General features: G+C 55.8%; 1 protein-coding gene across 15 annotated transcripts in view; it reads left to right on the forward strand.

Moving 5' to 3' along the window:
* The window catches only part of EPB41L1 (erythrocyte membrane protein band 4.1 like 1), a 55,892-nt gene that overhangs the window by 27,039 nt on the left and 3,060 nt on the right, over positions 1-25,793 (forward strand). For 4 of the 15 annotated variants that reach the window (XM_034067052.1, XM_034067053.1, XM_031047043.2 and 1 more), the window contains 21 exons: positions 2,246-2,429; positions 3,171-3,335; positions 5,365-5,469; positions 5,548-5,590; positions 6,215-6,290; positions 6,576-6,794; positions 6,876-6,963; positions 7,245-7,397; positions 8,130-8,227; positions 8,337-8,512; positions 8,851-8,993; positions 11,588-11,779; positions 18,536-18,643; positions 19,781-20,179; positions 21,488-21,598; positions 22,016-22,081; positions 22,253-22,315; positions 23,020-23,115; positions 23,789-23,869; positions 24,543-24,659; positions 25,654-25,788. In XM_034067052.1, the coding sequence (XP_033922943.1) occupies positions 2,271-2,429; positions 3,171-3,335; positions 5,365-5,469; positions 5,548-5,590; positions 6,215-6,290; positions 6,576-6,794; positions 6,876-6,963; positions 7,245-7,397; positions 8,130-8,227; positions 8,337-8,512; positions 8,851-8,993; positions 11,588-11,779; positions 18,536-18,643; positions 19,781-20,179; positions 21,488-21,598; positions 22,016-22,081; positions 22,253-22,315; positions 23,020-23,115; positions 23,789-23,869; positions 24,543-24,659; positions 25,654-25,665 (2,670 nt within the window). In that variant the 5' untranslated portion in view covers positions 2,246-2,270 and the 3' untranslated portion in view covers positions 25,666-25,788. Of the gene's footprint in view, positions 1-2,245; positions 2,430-3,170; positions 3,336-5,364; positions 5,470-5,547; positions 5,591-6,214; positions 6,291-6,575; positions 6,795-6,875; positions 6,964-7,244; positions 7,398-8,129; positions 8,228-8,336; positions 8,513-8,850; positions 8,994-11,587; positions 11,780-16,160; positions 17,988-18,535; positions 18,644-19,780; positions 20,180-21,487; positions 21,599-22,015; positions 22,082-22,252; positions 22,316-23,019; positions 23,116-23,788; positions 23,870-24,542; positions 24,660-25,653; positions 25,789-25,793 lie in introns of those variants that run through there. The other 11 variants (XM_034067054.1, XM_034067055.1, XM_034067056.1 and 8 more) reach the window with 11 other exon arrangements.

Genomic DNA, 25,793 nt, shown 5'->3' on the forward strand with positions numbered 1-25,793 from the left:
CATTGGTTCTTAGATTTCTTCTGAGCCTGGTCTCCCTTCCAAGGTGCAGGAATGGTGGTGCTGGGGTCCCCATTGGGCTGAGTTGTGCTGGGACCTGGGAAAGGTGTCAGTAGACAGGATCCCAAAGAACAGTGGCAGAAGAAGCCAGTCCATGATGGGAGCAGGAGATGGCAGCCAGGGGCTTGCCAGACAGACCCCTTTGATGGGGTTTCTCTGCCTTGGCACCCTGTGTTGTGCGCTCATTTGGTCCCTGCATCAGGCTCCTTGCCTGCTGTCAGCAGGGCTGAGCTGGAGCTTCATAGGCAAAGGGTAGGAATGGCTTGGAGAGATGGGACAAATTCCCGGTTTGCCACCCTTAATCATCCCCCATCATTTCCCCAGGGATCAGTGCTTCCCAGTGCAGGGAAAAAACAATTTGCAAGAAAGTTTAGAAACCTCCAGTGTGAAAGCTTTTGGCCCAAAGTGCTGCTTGTCATTTAAAACTTCACATGCCGGGATCCGCATGGAAGCGGTTGGGAATGATCCGCACAGGAACTGGAGCTGGGAGCGTTCAACTGCTTCAGTTCACAGCGGCCCTCTTTGTGCAAAAAATAAACCACTGGTGACCTCTGGAATCTTGTTGTGCCCTCAGCTGAGCCCTGGGCTCTGTGGAAGCAGAGCTGATGTTTCTCAGGGCCGGTGGCAGGTTGGCCTGTCAGCACGGGGGAGATCCTGGCTCTTGGTGTGAACCATGTCCCTCTGTGGTGTCACTGCCCATGGGCTGTGGGACAAGGCTGCTTCTGGACACGGTGCCTTGCTCTTTCCCTCCCCTTGCCTCCTGTCTGAGCCAGTTGTAGCAGTTTTTCTGGGTAAGGTTTCACATCTCCCCGTTGTGCTGAGGACACAGATGTGGGACATGAGCTGTGGTGGGAGGTGTAAAGGAAAGCAGCTCTGTGAAGGACACTGAGCTGAGCGGTGCAGCTGATGCACCACAGGGATAGGATGTCACCCAGAGGGACCTTGGCAGGCTGGAGACTTGGCCCAGGGTGAACACCATCAAGTTCAACCAGGCCAAGTCCAAGGCCCTGCACATGGGTCGGGGCAATCCCCAGCACCAGCACAGGCTCGGGCTGGGTGGGAGGGAAGCAGCCCTGAGAAGAAGGACTTGGGGATGCTGGTGGGTGACCGGCTGGATGAGGATGCTGGTGGGTGACCGGCTGGATGGGGATGCTGGTGGGTGATCAGCTGGATGAGGATGCTGGTGGGTGACTGGCTGGATGGGGATGCTGGTGGGTGACCGGCTGGATGGGGATGCTGGTGGGTGATCAGCTGGATGAGGATGCTGGTGGGTGACTGGCTGGATGGGGATGCTGGCTGAGGCCTGGGCAGCTTGAGTGGCGGATGGGTGACAGTCACAAAGGGTGCTCGATGTCCTCTGCATGTGTGGATCATCCCAGGAGTGCTTGCCAGCCCAGTGCTGTATTTGCATAAAGGTTTAACAGCTATAAAGGTGACGAAACCCCGTTACTGGGCCCCCCTGCACGGGAAGTGCTTCCACCTCCCTTGTTCCTGGCTCAGGTTTGGTTTTGCATCTTGCATGGGACAGGCAAATCTTGTCTCACTGCTGTGGGGTCTGGCCACGCCAGTCGTGGGAACCCAGCATGCTGTTGCTGCTGGGAACTCCAGAGGGGGAAAACAACATCCATGCCGGATGCAGTGTATGGAGATGTCCATGTTTGCCATTTCCTGTGTGAGTGCAGCCTTTAACCTGACTCAGCTTGGTTTTTCCTTCCAGAATAAATCCTTTTGCCCATAAAAAATACCAGTGAAGGTCCTGAAGGCCCCAGGGCTGTGGGGAGCTGGGGGTTATGGCCAGCCCCACTCCCATTTGTGATTGAGGTGTGGGGCATGAGCCCCGTGCCCTGAGCATGGTGGGTATCCATCCCCACACCACTGGCTCATCTCTTCCAGCTCATTCATGAATGATCATGGGATCATTCCCAACCGCTTCCATTTGGTTCTCAGCATCCTGAAGGATGCTGGATTCACAGTGACTCCTGTGAAATCCTGCTGCCACCACCCTTTGCAGAGCCACCTCCTGCAGGGACAGGGAGCTGGGTGTCCAGCAGCACTTCTGTGTGTGCAGGGGCAGAGATGGGCAGGTCCCATTACATCTGAGGCATCCCCTACTGCTGGCTGCCCAGCAGCATCCTCCATCCCCATGCATCCAGGTGACATATCCTGTTTCCATTGTGGGTGGTGGCAGTGGCAAAGCAGGGTGACCATTGGCCATGACGACGGAGACAGGTCCTGGTTCGGATGTGAGGAACGCACAGGAGGAGGCTCCGCAGCAGCAGCTGGAAGCAGCCGCAGCCACCAACCCCACCGGCCGGGATACCGAGGTCAATGAGAAGCCTGGAGCACAGTCTGATGCCCGAAGTACAGAGCTGGTGAGTGCATGAATGGGTGCGGTTGGATGCAGCAGAGAGGAAGGCACAGCTGAGGAATGGACTCTTCATCAGGGACTGTAGGGACAGGACAAGGGGTGATGGGTTAAAACTTAAACAGGGGAAGTTCAGGTTAGATAGCTAATAAGGAAGAAGTTCTTTACTGTGAAGGTGATGAGGTGCTGGAACAGTTTACCCAAAGAAGTTGTGAATGCTCCATCCCTGGCAGTGTTCAAGGCCAGGGTGGACAGAACCCTGGTGACCTGGTTTAGTGTGAGGTGTCCCTGCCCATGGCAGGGGTTGGAATTGGATGATCTTAAGGTCGTTTCCAACCCAAACCATTCTATGACTATGCCACCACTCTGCTACCCGTCACCATGTCCTTGCTGCAGTGCAGGGGCTGCAGGGAGCCCAGTGAGGTGGGCACCTGCCCTGTGCTGCTGGCCCCAGGGGAACATTCAGGAGGGGCCCAGGGCGATGGATGGGCTCTGCCTGCACAGGCCCTTGTGAACAGGCAGGAGCAGTGCGGCAGCCCAAGGTGCTGACTGCTGGAAGTGGCCAGCACAGGAATGGGGGAAGCAAGTGTCCCATGTCCCCGGATTGAGCTGCCCCTGATGGCAGCCTCGGAGCCCTCAGGGAACTGTGCTGTTCCTCTGCTGCCTGCTGTTAGAGGGCTTTCCCCATCTGTCTCCCTGTCCATCCTGGCAGCGGTGCCAAGTAACCCTGTGTATCTCCCCACTGCAGGGCACAGACATGGAGGAGAAGGACTACAGCGAGACGGATGGTCTCTCTGACAAAACAACCCCCAGCAAGACCCAGAAGTCACCCCAGAAAACCAGCAAGAAAGTGAAGAGTGCCCTCTGCAGAGTGACCCTGCTTGATGCCTCCGAATATGAGTGTGAGGTGGAGGTGAGTCCCAGCTTTCAGGGGCTGCACTGGCACCAAGGGGAGGACACATCTCATCCCGGACAAGCGAGTCCCCAGTGTCCAGCCCCTTCCAAGGACAGCTTTATAGTATGTGTCTCCTATAGAAAAAGATGCACAGAAATAGCCATTTAAGTTGAAATGTTGAAGTAAGTGAAAAATCTGCAAAGACAGACCCTAGCAGGGAATTTCAGCCTAATGAATCCAAATCTGGCAGCTACTCACAATAGAAAACAATGTCTAAAAAGTAGAAGCTTTATAGATGAGGGATAGAGCTCCGCCTGGCAATATGTGCACAACACATCCATGTGCCAGCTTGAGCGTGCGGCGTGTTGGCTGTCCCATGAGCTGAGGCAAAGGATGCTTGTGCATGTGTTCATGTGAAGAGGTGTGCATCAGGTAGGTTTGCGTCCATGCCTTCTGTGTTCATCTTCTTATCCCTTGCTGTCCCTCCATGTAAAGCCAGCAGGACAGGGATCGTGTGTGAAGTTGTTGTGTGTGTCTGTGTATGTAAGGGTGATAGGCATGCACATCCTTGTGTGTGCAGGCAGGGTCCAGCACCCTGCTCCAGCCCCCCCACTATTTGTGCAGTGTCACAAGTATGTGGTGTGGGCTTGCACAAGTGCACATGGCTGCACATTTCCCTGGTAGTGGCTGTCACTACAGGAGGAGCAGAGGAGCTGCCTTGGCACTGGAGGATGCTGCAGAGCTGCTTCATCTGCTGCCAGCACACGGACCTCTCCCTTCCAGGACAGACTGAGGACACCTGGGGTTAAATCAGGAGTTGAGGCTGGGTTTCGTGAAGGGTCCTATCCTGCAGGGCTAAAGGCAGCTGGGAGGAGCAGTACTTATCAGGAGTGCCTCTTTCTGTCCCCAGCACTCACTCCTGTCTCCTGCCATGGGTCGGGGAAGGTGGCACAGGTCTGACCTGTGGCATCATCCTGGTGGGATGAGCATCTTTAGGGACAGGAAACTTTGGTTAAAAATGTGAAAACTGAGTTTTTGAGGAGCAGAGCTGCTGGTGCCTTTGCCAGGGAGAGCTTTGCATTTGCTGCTGGCGAGTGGGCAGACGGGTTTTCGTTGGCAGCAGTTTGGAGCTGGCTGCACAGAGCAGACCTGCATCTGTATGCAGGTCCTGCCTTCCCCAGGTCTTGGCTGCACAGGGTTGATGAATGCGAGGAGCGTGGCTGCTTGGGACAGCCAGTGATGGGGGGGTCTGGCCCCCTGCCTGTGACACAGGCAGCAGAGTCTTTGATCTCAGCAGCCCTGACTGCCCTTTAGCAGTAAAATTTGTCACAAAGCCATATAAAGAGGGGTTGTCACAGAGATGAAAGCCCTCCTGAAGAAGAAAAGGAGCGGAGAGCACCCCAAGGACTGCAGGAGGCTCATGGGGCACATGAGCAGCTGGTGTGAATCGTCCATCCCCTGGCTCTCTCTGTAGCACTGACCAAGCCAAACAGACATGCAAGCACAAACCTGGTTACTGGCTCACTGGCAGCTTCATGAGCAGAGCAATACCCCTCACTATGCATGGCAAGGATGAGCTCTCCGCTGCTGTAGTGCAGAGGATGGGGTCAACTGTGAGAGCTGCTGCTTTCTAAAGAAGCCACCTGGGGTATAGAGAGAGGGTTTAGTGTAGAAAGGCTGGTGCTGCTTTTCTTCTTCCTTTCTTGCAGGCCCTATGGGAATAGCTGTGCCTTGCCTGCATGCTTAATGGAGGCTTAATTCAGTTAAAGTCAAAAAGGGAGTCAAACTCCGGTGTGACAGCCTCTCTGGTTTGGCATCGCTGTCTCCTGGTGTGATGGGGCACTGGGTCTTACTGAATGGGCTTGAGCATACCCTGGGACCACCTGAGTGTCCCCAGAGCAGTGCTGCTGGGTGAGAGGCTGCTCTCAAAGGCAGCTCAGCACCTTCTGGTGCCCTGACCCTCCCCAGTGCTCTCTACCTGCATGCACCGGGTCTCCAGGAGCACAAGGGAGCTGGTTCACCATCAGCCTCTCCATGTCTCTAACAGAAGCACGCCCGAGGCCAGATCCTCTTCGACATGGTGTGTGAGCACCTCAACCTCCTGGAGAAGGACTACTTTGGCCTCACCTTCTGCGACTCAGACAGCCAGAAGGTGAGGATGGGGGAACCCTGTATGGCCACCCTCTCTGTGGGTGCGGGACACCCCTGACCTGCTGTCTCCTCCTTGCAGAACTGGCTGGACCCTTCCAAGGAGATCAAGAAGCAGATCCGCAGTAAGTGCTCAGTGTCCATCCTCCCCAGCCCCGGAGCATCCCGGGGGGGTTCCGGATGTCCTCTGGCCAGTCCCATTCCCACCTCTGTCCTGGGTGGGACCTTTGGCAGCTGGCCTGGGGACAGGGATCCTGTTGCTGCCTGTTGCCTACCTCTCCTCTTACTCATGACAGGCATAGGGGTGAAAGGACCCTGTCTATGCCACTGGAGAGCTGGCTGAGATCTGGTCCCTCCCTGGGTGCCATTCCCACCTGCCCTGAGCAGTGAGGACAGGGATGGGGGCTTTGTTTGGAGCAGGTCACGGGGTGCCTTTGCCCATGATGTTGTTGCCTTGCTGGCACAGCAGAAGAGCTGTTGCCCAGGGTGTCACCTTCTGGGACATGTGAGGCTTTCGTTGTGACATTGGTAGTCACACTCAGCTGATGGCTCCTGAAGTTGTAATGCCTTTCTCTCCCCAGCCCTTTGGGGCTGATTAACCAAGTCATGCTGGTGTCGCAAGAGCTGTTCTGGCAGCTTCTGGAGCCCCCTTGTGCCTGCCCAGTGCCAGGCTTGGGGAAAGCAGTGGGACCATTAGTGGATGCTTGGATGCTCCTGTCCTTACTGCTCTCTCCCCTCCTCTCCCCTAGGCGGGCCCTGGAACTTTGCCTTCACTGTGAAGTTTTACCCTCCAGACCCTGCCCAGCTCACGGAGGACATCACAAGGTGAGGAGCATCCCTCCATGGGCACAGCTGCCAGGGCTAGGACCAGCTGGGAGTACCTGGAAGGGAAGGGCTCAGGCAGGATGTGGGCACCCAGGGGATGTCTGGGGGCTTGTTGCCCATGTAGCATGTCTGACTCATGCAGAACAGGACCAGGAAGGTGACCATGTAGCATGAAGGTAGCAGTCCCTGTGGAGAGCAGTGCACAGTGGGGTGCATTAGGGAACCCCAGCCTGCTCCAGAGGCCAAGTGCCTCTGCCCTGCTCTCACCCTCTGCCCCTCCTGCAGATACTACCTGTGCCTGCAGCTCCGTGCAGACATCATCACGGGGCGCCTGCCCTGCTCCTTTGTCACACACGCTCTGCTGGGCTCCTACGCCGTGCAGGCTGAGCTGGGTGACTACGATGCTGAGGAGCACGTGGGCAACTACGTCAGCGAGCTCCGCTTTGCCCCCAACCAGACGCGGGAGCTGGAGGAGCGCATCATGGAGCTGCACAAGACCTACCGGTGAGCCCCGCAGAGCACGGGCTGGTGGCCTCATGCTGCTGGGGCACCCGAACACGTGTCCCCCTCTCTGTCTCCATGCAGGGGAATGACCCCCGGGGAAGCGGAGATCCACTTCCTGGAGAATGCCAAGAAGCTCTCCATGTACGGGGTGGATCTACACCATGCCAAGGTACAGGGCTGTGGGGCTGACAGAGCAATGGCCAGTGCCACCCCATCCTGCCCTGCTGGTTGCACACCCCTCCCTGCCCAAGGACATGGCTCTGGGTGGCTCTGTTGGAGCAGAGGAGCTCCAGAGATCCAGCCTCAACCGTTCTGTGAGATGCAGTGAGCTCTCTGTCAGCCAGTCCCCTGTAGCAGAGCACCAAGCAGGAGGGAGCGTGGTACTGCTGCCTGGACTGGTTCTTACTGGGCAGCTGAGTAGTCCCCTCCTGTCCCTTTTGCTTCCTGCAGGACTCCGAAGGCATCGATATCATGCTGGGTGTCTGTGCCAACGGCCTCCTCATCTACAGGGACCGGCTGAGGATCAACCGCTTCGCCTGGCCCAAGATCCTCAAGATTTCCTACAAGAGGAGCAACTTCTACATCAAGATCCGCCCGGGTGAGGTGGGTGCCATGTGCCAGTGTAGCCCCGGGCACGGCAGGGTGCCCACTGTGCTGGGCTGCGGCTGCCTAGCTCCAGCCTCTGCCCCAAGGGTGCCATGCTGATGTTCATGCTGGCCAGGAGAGCACATCTCCTGTGGTGGATGGAGGCTTTCAGAGAGTGCTTTCTTGTTCCTGCTCTTGTTTTCTCCCTGCCAAAGTGACTTCAGCAGGCTGAGGGCACCCCAGGCTCCTTCCCCCCCCAGGCAGATGCTGTGAGGCCAACAGTGTAGGGAGGTCACCCAGCAAGGGAGGCTGAGGGCTATTTTTGATGAGTCTTCCACGTTTCACATGCTTTTTAGTTTGTTTTCTGACTTTCTTTTCACTCTTTTCACTTTGATGTGCACTGATGGGAGAGTGCATTTCCATCCACCTTCTCCAGCAGGCAGGAGGGCAAGGAGAGTGCATCTAAAACGGAGAGTAATGCCTTCTCACCAAGTTGAGCTGTTAAAAGGGTTTTGTTTCTTGAGGGAATTTATCTTGTGCTAAAAAGCCATTTACAGCTGAGGAAAGTGCTTTGGGGCATGATCTCACACCACTGAGTGGGGCTGGGCATGGACCTTCCCAGCACTGCTTTGAAGAAGACTTCTTTTGTGTGGTCATGGCTCCTGCCAGGGGAACCCGAGTGCCTTGGCATCCCATCGTGTCCTTTAGGGCAGGATCTGCCTATAACAGCTTGTCTCTGTCTCCCCCAAGTACGAACAGTTTGAGAGCACCATTGGCTTCAAGCTGCCCAACCACCGCTCTGCCAAGCGTCTCTGGAAGGTCTGCATAGAGCATCACACCTTCTTCAGGTGAGGCAGACCTTCTCCAGGCCTCCCTTCTTGCAGGCAGACACGCAGTGGGTGCACATGGCGGGCACGGCTGGCGTTGCTGATGGCATTCCCACCCTCTCACACCTAGGCTGGTGTCCCCGGAGCCGCCTCCCAAGGGTTTCCTGGTGATGGGCTCCAAGTTTCGGTACAGCGGGCGCACGCAGGCGCAGACCCGGCAGGCCAGCGCCCTCATCGACCGCCCGGCTCCCTTCTTTGAGCGCTCCTCCAGCAAACGGTACACCATGTCTCGCAGCCTTGATGGAGGTATGCCCCAAATTGGGGAGGGGGAGAGAGCGAGGGGGATGCTGTTCACTTCATCTGGCAGGGTTATAGCATCCAGCGGGCTTCCTTCTGGAGGCTGTCCCCAACCGCATCCCCATGGCACCCCATAGCTTAGATTACCCTCACAGGGGGATGGGGTTGGGCAGCTTGGGGATGGGCCCCCCTCAAGCTCCCTCTGCCCTGGGACCCCCTGCTGTGGGGCATTGAAGGCTCCTGAGCCCCCAGGTGTGAGCTGGCAGGGCAGGGGACAGGGGCTGTGGGGCTGGGGAGGGTTTGGGGCTGGCAGGGCTGGGCTGACCTGGGCTCCCCTCCATGGGCAGAGTTCTCGCGCCCGGCCTCTGTCAGCGAGAACCACGACGCCGAGGGCGAGAAGCAGGATGAGGACGGTGAGTTTGGCAGCAGGAGACGGTCAGAGACGGAGGATGAGGAGGTGACCACCCCGACGAAGATCAAGGAGCTGAAGGTACAGGTGGGATGGGCAGAGGAGGGTGATGGGGGGAGCAGGCTGGCTCACATCTGGAGAGGGCTGGTGGGATTCCTGGGACATGGCACTTGGCCTCACCAGTGGAAATGGGGCTGTCACATGTGCTCGGCTCAACTCTGATTCCTCACGTGTCCAGGTAGTCTCCAGGTTCATCCCGAGGCAGGGCTGGATCTGGGAGCAGCCCCCCTCTGGGACAGGGGTGGGGATGGGGACAGGCCAAGCACACGGGGTACCCACTCCCCGCCCTGTCCCCCAGGCTGGCCCAGGGACACCCCAGCCTGTTTTAGCTCCATGCTGCAATGGGAGGGGGGATCTGGTCCTTCTGCACCCCATCAGCCCATCGACTTAACTGTGATGTTTGTGACAAGTTCCCTCGACTGACCCTGCTGGTTACTTTTAACCCTCTCTTTGCTGCCAGCCGGAGCACGAAACAACCCCCAGGCACAAGCAGGAGGTATTCTCTCTCTGGAGTATCTTAGTCCTCATTGGTGCATCATATTGTCCATCCTTTCCAAAGCAACACTGTGTGTCACCCTATTTACTGGAATACAAGATGCACTGGGGCAGGGGGTTGGATGCTAGAGGAGCCCGATGAGCAGACAGCTGGGGGTCTGCCCCAGCGTGCACACAGCATCTTCTATCCCACTAAGTAAGGTAGTCCTAATCGTACGTGTGAGCAAGAGCCCTCCCAAGGTGCAACGGCGCCCAGTCCTTGGCCTGTTGGGAAGACCTGGCTTCTGCTCCTGTTCCTGACTGCGCCATGTCCTCGCCTCGTGTCTCCTCTCCGCCCAGCCCTACAGCCATAGCTCCTGTGCAGGCTGGTCCCATCGCTCCCACTGACACCCTGACCCGTGCTCTGCTTTTGCCTGTCCCAAACCACCACCGTCACCCACCCTGCTCTCCTGCAGCCCGGCTCTGCTCTGCAGGGAGCTGGCTGGAGCTCCTCAGGGCACTGTGGTTGCCAGCCCACCCCTCCGGGTGCAAGTGAATGGCCTCAAGCTGCACATGGGGAGGTTCAGATGGAGCTGAGGAACAATTCCTGCCCCAGAGGGTGCTCAGGCATTGGAACAGGCTGCCCAGGGCAGGGCTGCAGGCACTGGCCATGGAGGGGTTCAGAAGCCGTGTAGCCGAGGCCCTCAGTGCCATGGGTTAGTGGTGGGCTTGGCAGTGCTGGGGATGGTTGGACTTAAAGGTCTTTCCAACCTGGTTGGTTCTGTGAGTCTCTGAGCTGCCATCAGTGCCAGCAGCAGCAGCACCCATCCCTGTGCCCGAGAGCAGCTGCCTGGCTCTGCCTGTCCGGAGTGCCGACTGTCACAGAGAACAGGGAGGCTGTGCCCTCCCCTGCACAAACTCCCATGTCCATGGTGGGCCCCCGTCAAGAATGATTCATCCCAGCCTAGGATCCACAGCTGCTCCCAGGGGGTTCCCTCTCCACTCACAGTGGAACATGGATCTTCACTGGGGGTATCCATAGGGGCGAACACAGCCGGGTGATGGGGCTTGCACCACACAGCCCTCAGCATCCCGCTCGGCACCGCAGGCAGACCCTGCCGGGGTAGTGGGCACCGGTCCCAGTCCCTCCCCTGGCCACCTCATTGCTTCCCCCGCTGCATGTGCATGTGCTGCTCCCCCAGCGCATCCCGAGCCCAGAGGTGGGCAAACCATGAAGCACTTCTCCATGGCTCCATGGGCAAGTCTTTTCCATGGGTTGTGCTGAGCCTTCAGGGTCTGTGAAATTTGGAAGGGCTTTTCATGGGGCTCTCTTGGGTCTCTGGGCTGGTGCCGAGGAGAAATACCAGGGAAGCATTTTAGGTGACTCCTTTCGAACCTCAAAAGAGGTTTGAGTCTGAAGCAGAAGCCAAGGTCCTTGCTCTTGCTGGTTGTTGCTCTGAGCCGGTTTGCCCACCTCTGCGGCAGGACCAAGGGAGCCACCCTGGTGCCTGTACCGTCACCAAACGATGCTCTGATGCCTAAACCCCACCTCGCACCTGAGCGCTCTGAGCTGTCCTCTCTCCACAGCAGGCTCAACCCCACCTCAGGCTGCTGTTGGGCCCAGGCTGGTCCATGGCGATCCAGGCTTGGATCCAGGCTGGACATCTCTGCCCTCCTGCCCTTCAGCAGAAGCCCAGTTTGGATGAGCTCCATTGGAAATGCCGGTTTCCTGCCCTGTTGGGACAAAGGCTCAGGCTTCCTTTGTGCCTGGCACAACAGAGCAGCAGAGGAGGCTGTTGGTATTTCCAATAGGGCCTGATCCCTTGCTGATCCCGAGGGAGAGGCAACTCTTCCTCCAAGCTTGCCCTCATCAGGCCGTGCTGGAGATGCCAAAGGGGCATGCTGCGCCCATCACGGAGGGAAGCCTGCCATGCACATTCGGCCATGTGCTGCCTTTGCTGCTCCCTGCTCTCCTCGTAGTGAGAGCAGCAGACCAGGGTGCTCTGACGCGCTGTTCATTTGGCTCTCGAGACCCTAAATTCAAGCCGAATGTGAAGCAAACCCTCCCAGTGCCCTTGCTTACCTCTTTTGCCTTGGCTGGTTCTTTAATCCTCGTTTATCTTCCTCTCTCCTCCCCCAAGTTCTTAGACAAGCCAGAAGATGTTTTGCTGAAGCATCAGGCCAGCATCAATGAGCTGAAACGGACCCTGAAGGAGCCCAACAGCAAGCTGGTTCACAGGGACCGGGACAGGAGGCTGCCTTCCTCACCAGCCTCTTCCTCACCCAAGCACGAGGATGAAACACCAAAGGGAACCCCAGAAAAGGCCAGCGAGGTTTGTTCCACTGCTTCTCTCATGGAGGGGGTGAGGCTGTTTGCAGGGAGGTGTTCCTTAGCTGTTGGCCTCCTGTGCTATGTTGGTGGTGGAGATTACATGAGGGGGATATGGGGTGGAGGGAGGGGGTCTTTGTCCAGGCTGTTGCCTCCAAGTTTTGTAAGGTTTTAAGTGTTTTCACACTGCTGGTAGTGATCTCCCCTTGTGCCCAGGCACTTCTTGGTGCTGAGCCTCTCATCCTTCCCCTGTTTTGGGGTACCTGGGAGTTGGGCTGTGGCTTTGTTATCCCATGAGATGGGTCTTTCCTCACCCTTCCTACCAGCAGGGCTCCCTTGGGGCTGTGCCTGGGGGGTGTCCTCAGCAGAGCAGGACTCAACACTGCACAGAGGTGCCCCATGGTGCTCCCACCAGCTGGGACATGGTGGAGGAGCAGGTGGTGTCACACCAACATCCTGCACACACGTCCTCCCTGCTGGCTTTGCAGTGGGACCATGAGTGTGAGAGGAGGAGAGTTGGAACTGGGGGTGCTGGGATGTGCAGAGCCCCAGTGCTGTGTGAGGCATGTGGATGGGGCACAGATGGATGCTCTGTGGTGCTGGGTTCCTGGTTGGCTTGGAACAGGCAATGTGTGGCAAGGACATCCCCACTGCCAGCCTGGGTGCCCTCTCCCTGCTTGCTCTCCACTCTGTGGTGTTCTCTCCCCAAGGGTGGCTCTGGAGCCAGTCCTGTGCCCACTCCACTGGGGATGGCTCCAGGCAGGAGTGATCCACACACGGAAACCCCTCTTGAGGATGTGGGGCTGGGCTGCAAGGAGGGTGTGGGGTGGCTGGGTAAGGGCTGTCTGCAGGGGATTCATGGTGTGCATGTGTACCTGCTGGTCCCCAGCACTGACCAGAGACCCAGACAGAGGTGAGCTCATGGCCCTTCATCAAAGCACTGAGCTGGGAAGAAGGACTTCACCCCACATCTCTTTTACAAGCAAATATATAAAGTGCAGAGATGTAAATGGAGCATCTCGAGCTGGTATAGCTGTGACCTCTGTCCATCCATCTATCTATCCATCCATGCATCCATCCACCCACCTACTCATTTGTTCCTTCATTCCTTCTCATACTCTCTCTCTGTCTCTCTCTGTCTCTCTCTTTCTCTCTCTTTTTCTCTGTGGGTGCTGGGGTTTCCATGCTGGCACAGATGATAGAAGAGGACACCCTAGACGATTTTGCATCTGACCACGGAGCTTCCCTAAGCATGGAGTCTTTCACGCAGAAAAGCCTTGTCTCCTCTCCTGAGGTTGTCACCATCCTCTTTCACTCTCCCCCTGCCCTGCCTGCACAGTTTTACCCCCCCATGGGTCCCTCCAGCCTGCCGAGGTGGCTCCTTGCCCTCTGAGCAGAGCTCGAGCCATTTGCTGCCCTCCCTAGGTGGGTCCCCTCCAGCAATGGGTGCAGGAACCCTCGCCAGGTGAAGTCTCTTCCCCTATTTATTCTGGGCTGTGAGACAGGGTCCTGGGAGAGCCCTGGTGTCCCCCCCCAGGCTGGCTGTGCTCTGGGTGAGGGGGCCATGGTGGAGACCTGGGATTCCCAAGGCAGTGCTGACCCAATGGCACAGGCAGGTGTTTGCTCCATGTGTAAGCAGGCAGCTACAAGCCACCTTTAGCAGCCCCTTGTGTTTTCCTCTCCCTTTGGCTTCAGTTACACTTCCCCAGGCCCCTGAAGTAGGGTGAAGAAGGCATCAAAACCACTGAACTTAAGTCATGCTGCCTTCGATGCCTTCAGTGTCACCCGAGAGCCCAGGGGTGAGGCATGTGGGCTCTCAGCCCTGCTTGCAGGCAGGGTTTATCTCACACGATGGTGGTTGCTTCCCAGGATAGACAAGAGAAGACGAAAACTGGTCTTTGAGACTTGGTTCTAGGCCAGCCTGGGCTTCCCAGCAGGCCCACCACAGCAGCCAAGTTAGTGATAACCTTGCTCTCATGGGTAAAACCCATGTGTGAAAGACCTCGCTGCAACCCAGTGCTCCTGGAAGTCACTGGCTGCTTCTGTTCCCATTTCCATGGAGTAGGAAGCACTAAAACCTGCATTGGAGGCAGGTGTGGAGGAAGGGATCTGGAGAGCAGGCAGTGATTGGTGAAGGGTATTGGAGAGTCCTGTGCAAGAGATGCTGCAGAGAACAAGGTCCAAACCAGCCTGTGGTTCTGATTCTTTGACTGTTTCTGATTCCCTTCCTTGTGGAAGCCTTTCCACTAGTAATTGGTTTTTCTCCTTTCTCACTCTCCTCTAATCTCATCTTCCTTTCCCTTCCCTCTTGTTTTGCTTCCCTTTGCCCCCTTCTTTCCCCTTATTCAGTATCAGTTATTAGGTTTCCAGTTTGTGTGCGACTGCTCCGAACACTCACCCTGTACCCCTACATGGGGCATCCTTTTTAATGGATTCCTTATCCCAGTTAGCCCCTTCTTACTGGGGCTGGAGAGCATCCTGGTGCCACAGCCTGCAGGAGTGACGATTCTGCCATGGGCAGAGCCAGCCCCATGGTGAACGCTGTAGAACCACGTCCCAGCATTGCCCTTTGTGTGTGTGCTGCCCAGGGTAGGGTGTCTGGGGAGGCTGCTGGGCTTCTGCATTGATGCGAATCTGCCTTCTCGTGGATTGTTTTCTGTCTTCTGCCCCAGAAGGGGTTGAATTTTAGCAGTGCTTTGTTCTTGCTCTTGTGACGTCTTTACCTGTCCTTCAGGACAAATGCAAACGTACAAAGTGGACAGTAATCTAGTTTCCTTCCCCGCGGAGCAGCACACGTGCACTGTGTGGTATATCACATACCCACTGTGTCCTTGCTGCAGGATGCTCCGCGACCTTTGCTTGGTCCTTGCCTGGTCCGTGGCTGTCTCAGCTGCCAAGCTTGGGGCCGTCTTTTACATTTCACAGGTAACCTTTTACAGGTTACATTTTCTGAACCATTTGGTTTCAGCATTGCCCGAAACCTCAGCTAAGTAATTGCTTCTGATGAGATTTCCCTGGAGAACAGGAAAGGAAGGATGGACTTTGGGGTGAGCCTGAGCTGCAGCATCTGGCATGAAGGGAAAAGGGCCTTTCTGATGCCTAAAAGTGGTGTTTTCTCTTGCTGATGCTTTTGGCAGCTTGAATAGTTTTAGGGCACATGGATGAAGCTGAGAGTGAAGCTACCCAAAACACAGACCTTTGCTTACAGTGAAATCTCACTCTTTGCTCATGGAGATTGCCAGATCCAGCTGAAAACAGGAGTCAGATGGGGAGTCCCAGTTGAGAGATGCCCTGGTGGCTGCTAATGTGTCTGCTGGAGCATTGCTCCCACTCCTGTGTTTCCAGCAAAGCTGCAGATATGTCAGTGAGCCATCACCCAGAGCAAAACGTGGTCCCTGGAGAGAACAGAGGGGCTCAGTCCCTGTCACAGCATCAGCCCCTTTATTCTCAGTCCCTTCTCTCCATCAACAAGTTGCCAAGCTCTTTGTATAGACCCTGCCTCAGCTCTTGCATGAACAATAATACTTTAGTCATCTCTGTCCGAGGCAGATCAGCTTCCCGTTACTCATAACAGCAGCCACCAGCAGTTAGGTAAAGTATGTTTGATGCTAACTCTTCTTGCTCCAATTGCAATGCAGGGCTCGGAGCATTGGGTATTTATAGAGAGAGAAACTCCTAGAGTGGAAGCAGTAGCAATAAGGAAAGCTCTGGGAGTCAAGAAAGAAGCACGTGCAGGTACCTCAGAGGTGAAAATGAGCACGAGCGTATCCAAGGTGGAGATGGCAGTAGGGAAAGCCAAGGAAGTGGCAGGCCAGGAAGAGCCAGCAGATGCAGCCCTGGATACCCGGACGAGAGCAAAGATGATCGCTAGTCCTGAGGATTTTGAGTCTGTCTGGGAGGATGAGGTCTGGGAGAAGGAAACCAGGGGGGAGCCCAGCCTGAAGGCCGAGCACCTACCAGCTGAGAGCAAAGAGGAGCCCCGAGAGCAGGGCAAGGAAGTAACCACCAGTGGGCCAGGTCTGCCCAAGCCATGTCAGCAGCCTGAAGAGAAGCCAAGGGCCAAGACTGTGGAGCCAGAGCCTCCCCAGGGGGAAAGGGAGCTGTTCTCCAAGGAACGTACCTCTGCAGCCTGCAGGAAGCAGGAGGCCAGAGCGCCGGCCACAGAGCTCATTAAAATCAAAGTGAAGGCTAATGAAGAGAGCTCGGAGACTTCTGCAACCCAGAGGATCATCTACCTGGGAGATCCAGAGGAAGAGGAGAAGGACAGTAAAAACCTGTTCTCGGAGACTGGAGCATGGCTTGGCTTGGAGGAAAGAGCAGAAGCTGCTGTGAATGCACCCAGGGAGGGATCTGGGCACATGGTGTCTGCAGAAGATGGGTTCCAGCCCCTGTCCTCTGCAAGTCAGCAATGCGGGGCAGTGTCTGGAAAACCTGCCGAAGCACTGGAGCAGCCCTGGGCAGGCTGGGATGGGACTGGGCAGGAGGAAGGGCTGCCCTTACAGCAAGAGAAAGCATCCGCTGTGCTGACAGGCTGTGGAGCACCCGAGGGAAGTGAAGCCCTACTGAGTTCCCAAGAGGTGGGACCAGAGGATAAGGATCGAAGTCCAGTGGGAGGCTCGAAGCCATGTGGCCTGGCAGGGGATGGCCATGGGATCGAGGAGCACAAAGGGAGCCCAGTACAGAGCCCGGATATCTGCATGGTAGCGGAGGGGCTCTCAGGAACGATTGGTGACAAGGAAGAAAGTCCCAGAATGGTTCTTCAGATGGAAGAGATCGAGACCCAGTCGCCTTCATCAGCTGTGCCCGAGCATGGCCACCCTCACACCACTGCAGGGTCAGAGCGGGATAAACCCAGCTCTCCTGCCCCTGTGTCCTTTCCTCATCAGTCCACCCCTGTCCCTGCAGAGCCAGCCCCAGGCACTGAGACTGAGGCCAGAGATGTGTCCCAGGGCACCAGCCCTGGGAGAGTTGTGGCCATAGCCAGGGATGTGAACCCTGCAGCAGAGGTGGCAGGCAGAGAAGCAAGCCCTGTGGTAGGCAGAGGAGAACCCACGGATGTGAGCTCTGTATCAGAGGTGGCAATACCCTGGGGCACCAATCCTGAATCTGAAGAACAACCCCAAGATGCTGCATGGAAACCATGCCAAGATACAAGCCCTGTCACAAGAGGACTACCCCAAAACACAGATGCTGCACCAGAGCCCATCCAGGTCAGAGACCCAGCCACAGGGGAAGTAGCCCAGGACATTGATACTGTCACAACAAGGGCAACCCAGAGCAAAGTCCATGCTACAGAAGAGCCACTCCAGGAGGAGAAGCCCATGATAAAAGAGTTCTCATCAGGGAAGTTGACCAGAGATGAAGGCTGTGGGATGGAAGAATTGTCCCATGACAAAAGCCCTTGCATAGAAGAGCTGCCTGCCAAGGCAGAAGAACCAGAACAACAGACCATAATAAGAGACCAGCCTCAAGAGGGTCCCATGGCTGAAGGGCTGCTCCACACTGCAGATCCCAAAGCGCAGGAGCCACCCTGGGACTTGGAGTTTAATGTAGGACAAGATCTACGGTGCAGGAGCCCTACAGTAGGAGAAACTGCCAGGGACAGTGACCTTACCCTGGGGCAGCCAACACAGGATGAGTCCCCTCCCAAAGAAGATGCTGATGTCCTGCACTCCAACGCCCCTGTAGCAGGATTGTGTCAAGGAAGCAAGACCTACCGGCTCTCTACCTTGATCTTTGAAGGAGGGGAAGAGCTGCAAGTGAGCAGTGGGACACATCCAATAGAGTCGGGGTCGTTGCTGTGCATGGCTGGGAGGACAGGAGCTGTGTCCCAGGAGCATGGGGACGTGGTCTCGGGCAGCTGTCAGGACAACGACAGCTACAGGAAAACCTCCGTGGCCTCCAAGATTAAGATGTTTGAGCAAAGAGAAGAGGATCGAAGGGCAGCCCAGGAGGAGCAAGAGTCTATGCCTGAAGCTGGGACAGCAGCAGAAGCAATGGGGAAGATGCATCTGGCAATGCCTGTGACTCCAGTGGGACCTGCATCCAGTGTGGGCTCATCAGCCCTTGGGCAAGGGGCTGGTTCAGGAGACACCTCCCAGGCTCTGTCTCTGAAGGAAGATGTTTCTGTTGACGTGGAGCAGGAAGGAGAAGACAGTGCTGACCTGGCCTCCCCCGACTCTGGCTGTGAACTCACACTGGCGGAAGCCGTGGTAACTCTTCCAATGAACTGTCCGGATGGAAAGTTCATGCGCATGTTGTGTGGCTCTTTATGATCATGTCCAGTGGCTCCCCACACATCCATTGACTGACAGCAGTTGCTTTGCATCCCCTGTCCTATGTATGTGTGTGTGGTCAGGCTTCTTTGCTGAACGCAGACCCGCTGGCCAGCTGGCTCATCAGCTTTTGTTTTGTGACACCCCCCTCCCAACATCTTGGCTCCCTGGAGAATGCCCCTCGCTAAACCCAAGAGCGGGCACCCGAGCTTCATGTCCAGGAGCAAGAAAGGGAGACAGGGGGTGGCTGGAGGAGCTGTGACTGTCCCAGACACGCGCACACACACAGCAGCAGCGTGCCCATGCTTCCAGCTTCACCCTCGCATTTCTTACGTTGATATCCCTTCTTGCTTAGCTCACCCACCCTCCCCTGTCTTGGGCAAGCTGGTGGCTGGATGATGAAATAGCTTTCTTCGTTCTTGTAAGCACTAGATCAGCTCCTGTAGAGTTCGTTTCCTTACAACTAACCCTTTTCTCTAATCCAGAGCAAATCTCAGGAACCAAGTGGGGAAGAAAAGGATTTATCTGACCCGTCAATAAAATCCAGCCTGAAAGAAGAGAATTTAAAGACTGCTGTTCCAGTGGTCTCCCAGGTCTCAGTGCTGTTTTACTAACTGCTTCTTACTGTAGTATGAAAGCTCACCTTAACCAGCTGAGGGCTGTGTGCTTCCAGCTCCTCTCCCCTTTGCAGAGCTGTTATGTATATATTTATACATACACACTCACACACACACACAAACATGTATGCAGGTGTGTTCCTCTTGAGTTTGTTTGACACCCTGTTTCTCATACCTCTCAACCTCCAGCAGTACCAAGGAAAGGTTGTGCCAGCATAGCCTGGCTCATTATGGGGTGGCTCTGGTTGCAAACCCTTGGCCCAGAGTCCAGGCATCAGTGTCCTTAGAGCTGTTCCTAAGGGAGAACTGCCTAGAGCAAGATGCAAAGTCCAGCAATGGCTCTAGATTTCTCATGGCAAAGTGTGGCGAGGGCAGATGTACCCTCTGATGGCGGAGTTGAGAGGTATGTCCATGTCTGGAAAGAGCTGATGGAGGGAGGTCATCCCTTGGCTCTGAGCGTGCTGTCAATTACACTGACCAAACCCTCACCCAGGTCATCCCTAAGGCTCACCCCGGCCGTGTGTGGCCTCTGGAGCCGTTGTGTTGGTGGGGTTGGTCCTTCTCCCTGGGGTGATGCTCCCTGGGTCCACGCGCCTGCTCAGTGGAATTGGCACACTCCTTTGCTTCTCCTCCACCGTGCGTGGCTGACAGGGCCCTTTCCTTTCAAACTCTTCTCTCTTTCTTTCCCTTTGTTTGTTTCTGAGTGCCCAACCTGACTGATGTACAATAGCACTGGCGTCTGAGCTGTTTCTGAATGTCTCTTAAGCAGACCTGTTGTTTTGCATACCTGCTTCCACCAGGTGCACTGACATGCCTCCAAGCTGGCCAAGCTTTTCTGTGTGACCGACCCTTTCTTGAGATGATTAACTACCAATGACTATTGGCAAAGTCAGATTGAATAACCCATCTGTCCCCACCCCCCCCTGCCAAGTCGCTGCTGTCAGAAAGGTTTCAGTCTCCATGCTTGAGTTGTGTTTGACTCTACTCTGTGATGTTTGCTGCAGCCTTCTTTCTCCTCCTCCTCCTCCCCTCTTCCCTGTCGGCACTGCCAGCGCTGCCACGCTGCGTGGTGCTCACTGTCTCCGTCTGTTTCCATCATTGTGTCTCATTCAGAGAGCGGGCTTGAGGGAGGGCACAGAGGAGAGAGCTAAGCCACCGCGGCACAGGGCTCCCGAGAGCGACACCGGCGATGAGGAGCAGGACCAGGAGAAGGACTCGGTCTTTCTGAAGGACAACCACTTGGCCATCGAGCGCAAGTGCTCCAGCATCACGGTCAGTTCAACCTCCAGCCTGGAAGCAGAGGTGGACTTCACAGTGATCGGTGACTTCCACGGCACAGCCTTTGAGGACATCTCCCGGAGCCTGCCTGAGCTGGACAAAGACAAGAGTGAAACGGAAGATGAAGGCCTGGTTTCCTTCCGGGACATTGACAAAGTAGTTCCAGGACTGGAAGAGGATGTCAAAGGCGGGGAGAAGGTCTCCCAGCCCAGGCCAGATGCCTCCCAGCTAGAGGTACACAGGGATGCCATTCCACCAAGACTGTCTCAGTGCCATCATGCCTCCATGTTCCTTGTCCTCGTGCCTGGTATTGCCTCGCTGGCGTGCACTCCATGCTGGTTTGGAAGAGCATGTTAGCTTTCAGACATCCCCAGGTTCCTGTTTTCCACTGGTGCACACCTTCGTCTGTGTTGCATGGCTCTGTCGTGTGTTTTGTGCATCTGCTAAGCAGGAAAAGTCATTATCATCTCCTAATCCTTTGTGTTTGGCTGCCTACCCCATCCCTCGCACCACTACAGCATGTGAGCAGCTGGGATGGGCACGTGTCACTAACCAACGGCTCTGTCCTTGTGTTTTGCATGAAGTTAGTGACCAGTTTGTGTAGTGAAGAGCAATGTGCTGCCAACTAACCTCTCTGGTCATGCCTTGGCTCGAGGGATTTACAGAGTAGCTTGTGGGAGCTGCTCCAAAGCTCCTGGAAGGTTGCTCCAATGCCAGGAGTGATTATGAGAGGGCTCAGATGCATGCAGCATGTGTGGAACTTGAGTGTGTGCCTCAGGGAGAGGCCAGTATCACACTGAAAACCTGTCCTTGCCAGCGCCAGGGCAGTGCTCCAGCCCTGGCAGGTAAGTCCTGAAAGCTGCCTGGAGCTGCCAGGGTGAATCCAGGCTTGGAGCCAGGAAGAAGCTGCAGAATTAGAGGGAGTTTGAATTAGACCCAGCCTGGAAACTCTTGTGCGGAGCATTTGACACTGTGGGCTGCAGGGTCACAGCGGGTGCATGGGTATGGGTGATCACTCCATGGTGCCCCATGGCTGGCACTGGGCAGGGAAAGCTGGTTCGGGAATGCTGAGCATTCCCTGCACAGGAGCCCTTGGCAGCTCCTGCTTCTTGTAGCATGGGAGTGCTGGAAACCTGTCTGCATTCCCCTAAAGTTCTGACACCCCAGGAGCTGCTAGGACCTGGTCCAGAACATAACCTGCTGTGGGGCACGAGTGAAATGGATTTGGTGGGTGTCTCCCACCTTTTGAAGAACAGTTTGACCTAACCCATGGTGTCTACCCAAAAAATCCCTGCAAACCCAAGGGACAGGGCATCAGGTGTGATTTGGGCTACATCAGTCACACAGGACACTGTGTTTGGTGTCTGCCCAGGCCTGTCTGCTCTTTGCCCAGGTAGGGCTCGGTGTGGTGCTTGCAGGACATCATACATGTGTGGCACTTAGAGGAGTGGAGCAGGGATGCTCTGCACACGGGGGCACAAGGAGTGCTCAGGGCTGTTGGTGTCGTGCCCCAGTGCCTGACTTGTTTTGTTTCTTCTGCAGTCATCAGCCCCGAAAACTGATGCTGTGACCATCGGCCAGGGGCTGGGCATGAAGAAGCCTGAAGCAGATGGCTCTGCTCCCCACCAGGTTGGCACCACAGATGCAGCCCAGGTGATGTGGCTGCGTTCTCCTGTAGCCCTGCTCTCAATAGCTCTGCCAAGCCTCAGTCCAGCAAAACTGGGAGGGGAGGGACTGAATGGGGCAGTTAGGGGCCTCTGTTCCCCCTTGTCTTGCTGGAGTCGTAGCATCATAGAATGGTGACGATTGGAAAGGACATTAAGATCACCTACTCCCCCAAAACATCAAATCATAGCCCACCCAGGGAGATTCTATGTGTATCCCTGGTCCCTTCTGCAGTGCTGCCAGGCAGCTCTGGCACATGGGGACATCTCCAGAGGGTGACAGCCACCACGCATGCTGCACCATGCGTGTCCGTGGCCTCACATCCCTCTGGCAGCAAGGACAGCCATGGTGTCCCTGTGTCACCCTGGCCCCGGCCCCTCCAGGCTCACCAGGTTTCCTCTGCAGGTGGAAGGAGGCACCCCAGGCAGCAGGGACACTACAGCCACTGCTCACGCTGGCACCACAGAGCCAGTAAGTGGGGCTGGCCCCTTGATACTTGGGGGGGACCCTGCAGTCCCTCTGCTTCAGTGAGGGCAACTGGGACCAGTTGTGCTGGGAGGGCCCCTGCCCCATTGGGGATGTGATCTGCTGTGTTTGCCCCATGTTGCACCTCAGCCAATGTGCCCGTCTGCTCTCTTTCAGGATCACAGCACCAAGGCTGGGAAAGGGGCTGTTCCCTCAACAGATCTTCGCTCCCTCTCACCGGTGAGGGGGGGACATGGCACCACCAGCCAGGCCAAGTGGTGGGGAGGGAGGGAAGCAGCCCCACAGGGCTGTGGTTGGTCCCACAGGGCCCCCTCCTATGTTCCCAGCAGTGGCACCCTGTGTTGTTACTGGGAAGAGGAAAATGATGCTCAGAAGGTTGGGGTGCAAGATGGAGGGGACTCGCTGCCTGTGGCCATTCTCCTGTGCTAGATACACACCTTGAGCATCTGCAGGAGGAGGATAACTTCTAACAAATAGCCCAGTCCCTGGAGAAGTCTATAGTGGGCTGAGTTTTCCTGCTTTATTGCCTATTTTGATGGCATCAAGCCCTGCCGAACACCCCAGGCTTGTGCAGGGAGAACATACCCAGAGGACAAAGCTAAAGGTAGCCTTAGAGCTCTGCAGCTAAGACGGCCCCAAGGATGGATGGGGAAGAGCGAAACTCAGCCATGAAATCATCTCCCTACTGCAGAAGCCTTTTCCTGCAGCTCTGGGCTTGGGGTAGCTGCAGGAACCTTTCCCTCGTCCCCCCAAAACCCAGGTCTGGCTGGAAGTAGAGTGCAGTGGTTTTTTCCCTTACCACTCTTTCCTCCTGTACTCAGCTCAGCAGTTGCATCCCATTAGGAAGGTTGCAGCTCTTTGGGAGCCAGCACTGGGGCCTCCCCATGGCAGCCCCACTGATGCTGCTGCTCTCTGCCCTGCAGATCACCAGCAGCTCTGCTGGGAAGGACGTGCTCACCAGCATATTCAGTGCCACTGCGGAAACCCTCTCGACTTCCACCACTACCCACGTTACCAAGGTAAGAGCAGCTCCAAGGGGCTGATGCAAGTCACTGGGATTTGAGGGTGGGGGGATTTATATTGTGGTTGGTACAGCAGAAAACACCCCTCTCCTTGCAAGCTGAAGAAGGATATGCTGTCCCATGGGGGATGGCGAGCCAGCACAGCACCCCAATACCTGCTCTGAGTGCCCCATACCCCAGCCAGACATGAGCATGTGGGACTGCAGGCAAGGACAGCCATGTACTGGGTGTTCATCACCTCTGTACCAGCCTGTGAACACGGGTTGTGCACACCTCTACATGCTGGCAGGCTGGGAGGGCAGGGAGTGGAAGGGACTCTGAGCTGGCTGCAGCAGTGTGTGCAGGTCCCTGTCTGTGCAGCTGCGGTGGATGTTTCCAGATGTGCCTAGAGCCAGATCCCAGGTTCCCCTGGCCCAAGAGATCCACAGCACCAGTGCTGGAGTATCTCACCTTGTGTCAGCTATGGGAGCTGTGTTAGCATGGGGTGTATTGGGTTTATTAGAGCTGAAGTGGTGCAGGCAAGGGGGAGTATGGTAGGAAATGAAGGAGATGAGGCCGCATCAGAGGACCTCACCCATAGCTATTTCATTCCTCAATCAATTGCACATGAATGAAAGCAGGAGCTCTGTGGGGACAGCTGTGGGTAAGTGCTTTCCTTCTTGTTGTGCAGACTGTGAAAGGAGGGTTTTCTGAGACCCGAATAGAGAAGCGCATCATTATCACAGGAGATGAAGATGTGGACCAGGACCAGGTAGGAGCAGGACACCCTGGCTTTGCCCGGCTCTGGCTGCCCCCAGCTGCAGCACTAGATGCTTCTGATTCTGCCTTGTACCCCTTTACTCCTTCTCTCCACAAACTGACCCCCAAGGCCCCAGACCTACCAGCTCTGTTTGGCAGTGCAGGTCCCCATGGGGTGCAATGGCACCATGGGAAGTTCCTGCCCAGCTCCCATTAGTGCCTGCTGCAGCAGTGAAGCAGCCATAAAGGTCCCAACACAAAGCCCAGTGATGGGACACCTTCATATTTCCTTACAGCACATTTCCAGTTGCTCTTTCTCTGCCGAAATACTCCCAAGTGACCCAGGTCCTTCCTCTCTTTCCAGCAGTCTCACTACAGTTAGACTCACTTCAAGTGATGGTATTCTGCATCTGCCTCCATGATAGAGGAACAGAAAGTGGCAAACTTTCATGATAAAATAACAGAGATCAAACACACATCTCTAGGGCCACAGGGTCATTTTCCTGGTGGACTCTGGCCTCTTCTGTCAGGCTACAATGGGTTCAGCTTTGAACCTCTGCATCAGTATCCTCCTGGAATCCCATGCTGCTCCAGCTGCTTTCTCTCTGTTGGTTCTGCCTGCCTGAGAGCACTGGATCAGATGTCAGGGAAGAGAAGATAAATGATTTCATCCTTCTGGTTTCTAGGCACTGGCTTTAGCAATCAAAGAGGCAAAACTACAGCATCCTGACATGCTGGTAACCAAAGCTGTGGTATACAGAGAAACAGAACCTTCTCCAGAGGAACGGGACAAGAAACCTCAGGTAGGTAGACAAGTTACCAGGTATGACTTAGATCTGCTGTAAGGGGTGGATGTAACTGGGCAGATGCCTCTGGTCCCCACCAGCTGCAGGGGCTGGCAGGGGTTGCTGCTCCTTGGCTCTAAGGGTGGCAGCTCCCAGCCAGCGGTTCCAGTGTGGCAGTGGCTCTGGGCATGATCACTTGGTTGTGGTTAGAAAGCTGGTGCGATGCCACCAAAAGCAATTCTGTAGATGTCACTTTGCTGATATGCTCAGCGCAGGGGCCACAGTCATTTGCATGTAATGAAGAAAGGAGCTGCTTGTCCCCTGGGGCAGGGTGGGCAAGAGGTGATACCAGTTTTGTGGATGGGCTGAGAAGCTTGGCTACAGGTTCTTGAAAAGCCAATCCAAAGTATCCAACCGGTGTTTGCAAAGAGGAAGGTTTCCTCAGTCCCATTCAGATCCCCAGGCTGCCTGTTTATACACATGCAGGTACAGGCAGCAGCACACAAGGTTTGCACCTCCCCAAAGCAATCACAGCCCCAGATGTTTTTCCCCAGGGCAAAGCTTGAGGAGTCCTGCCCACTCCTAACCCCCGTCTCTGACCATGTCGCTCCTCCATCAGCACTTTGGTGGTGGCACAACCCAACAGTGTCAGAGCAGCTGGGGAGCAGAGGAGCATGGTGGACAGATGGGGAGCTTCTGAAGGCAGCTTCACTGCTCTGTCACCAGCGAGGCTGCGGGTGCATTTTTGTGGGTTTGTGTTTCTTTATCATCTGAAGATTTTGACTGGCAGCTTTTAAGCTTGGAAAAGTGACCAGCTCCATTGCAGCCTGGAAGGTCAGAAGAGGCTCTTGCATCTGTCTAAGCTTACCTCCTATCCCATACTACAAACAAGCCCAGACACTTCTGCATCACTTAGGGAGATGCCCAATTTTAACTGAGTAAGGGAGCAGTGACACACCAACATCTGCACCAACCCCAGCTCAGTGAATTAAGTGTTCCTCCTAATTTACAGAGCTCCTGGTAATGAAGTGCAAAGTGTGGCCCCAAGTGTTTGCACATTTCCTCTCTCCAGTGTTCTGATACAAAGAGGAGCCCTTTTATAGCTGCAGAAATGAGCACCCCGTGAGTGGTCATTTCCATCTGCCTTGTACA

This window comes from Melopsittacus undulatus, chromosome 10, assembly GCF_012275295.1.
Source record: "Melopsittacus undulatus isolate bMelUnd1 chromosome 10, bMelUnd1.mat.Z, whole genome shotgun sequence".
Classification (NCBI taxonomy): domain Eukaryota; kingdom Metazoa; phylum Chordata; class Aves; order Psittaciformes; family Psittaculidae; genus Melopsittacus; species Melopsittacus undulatus.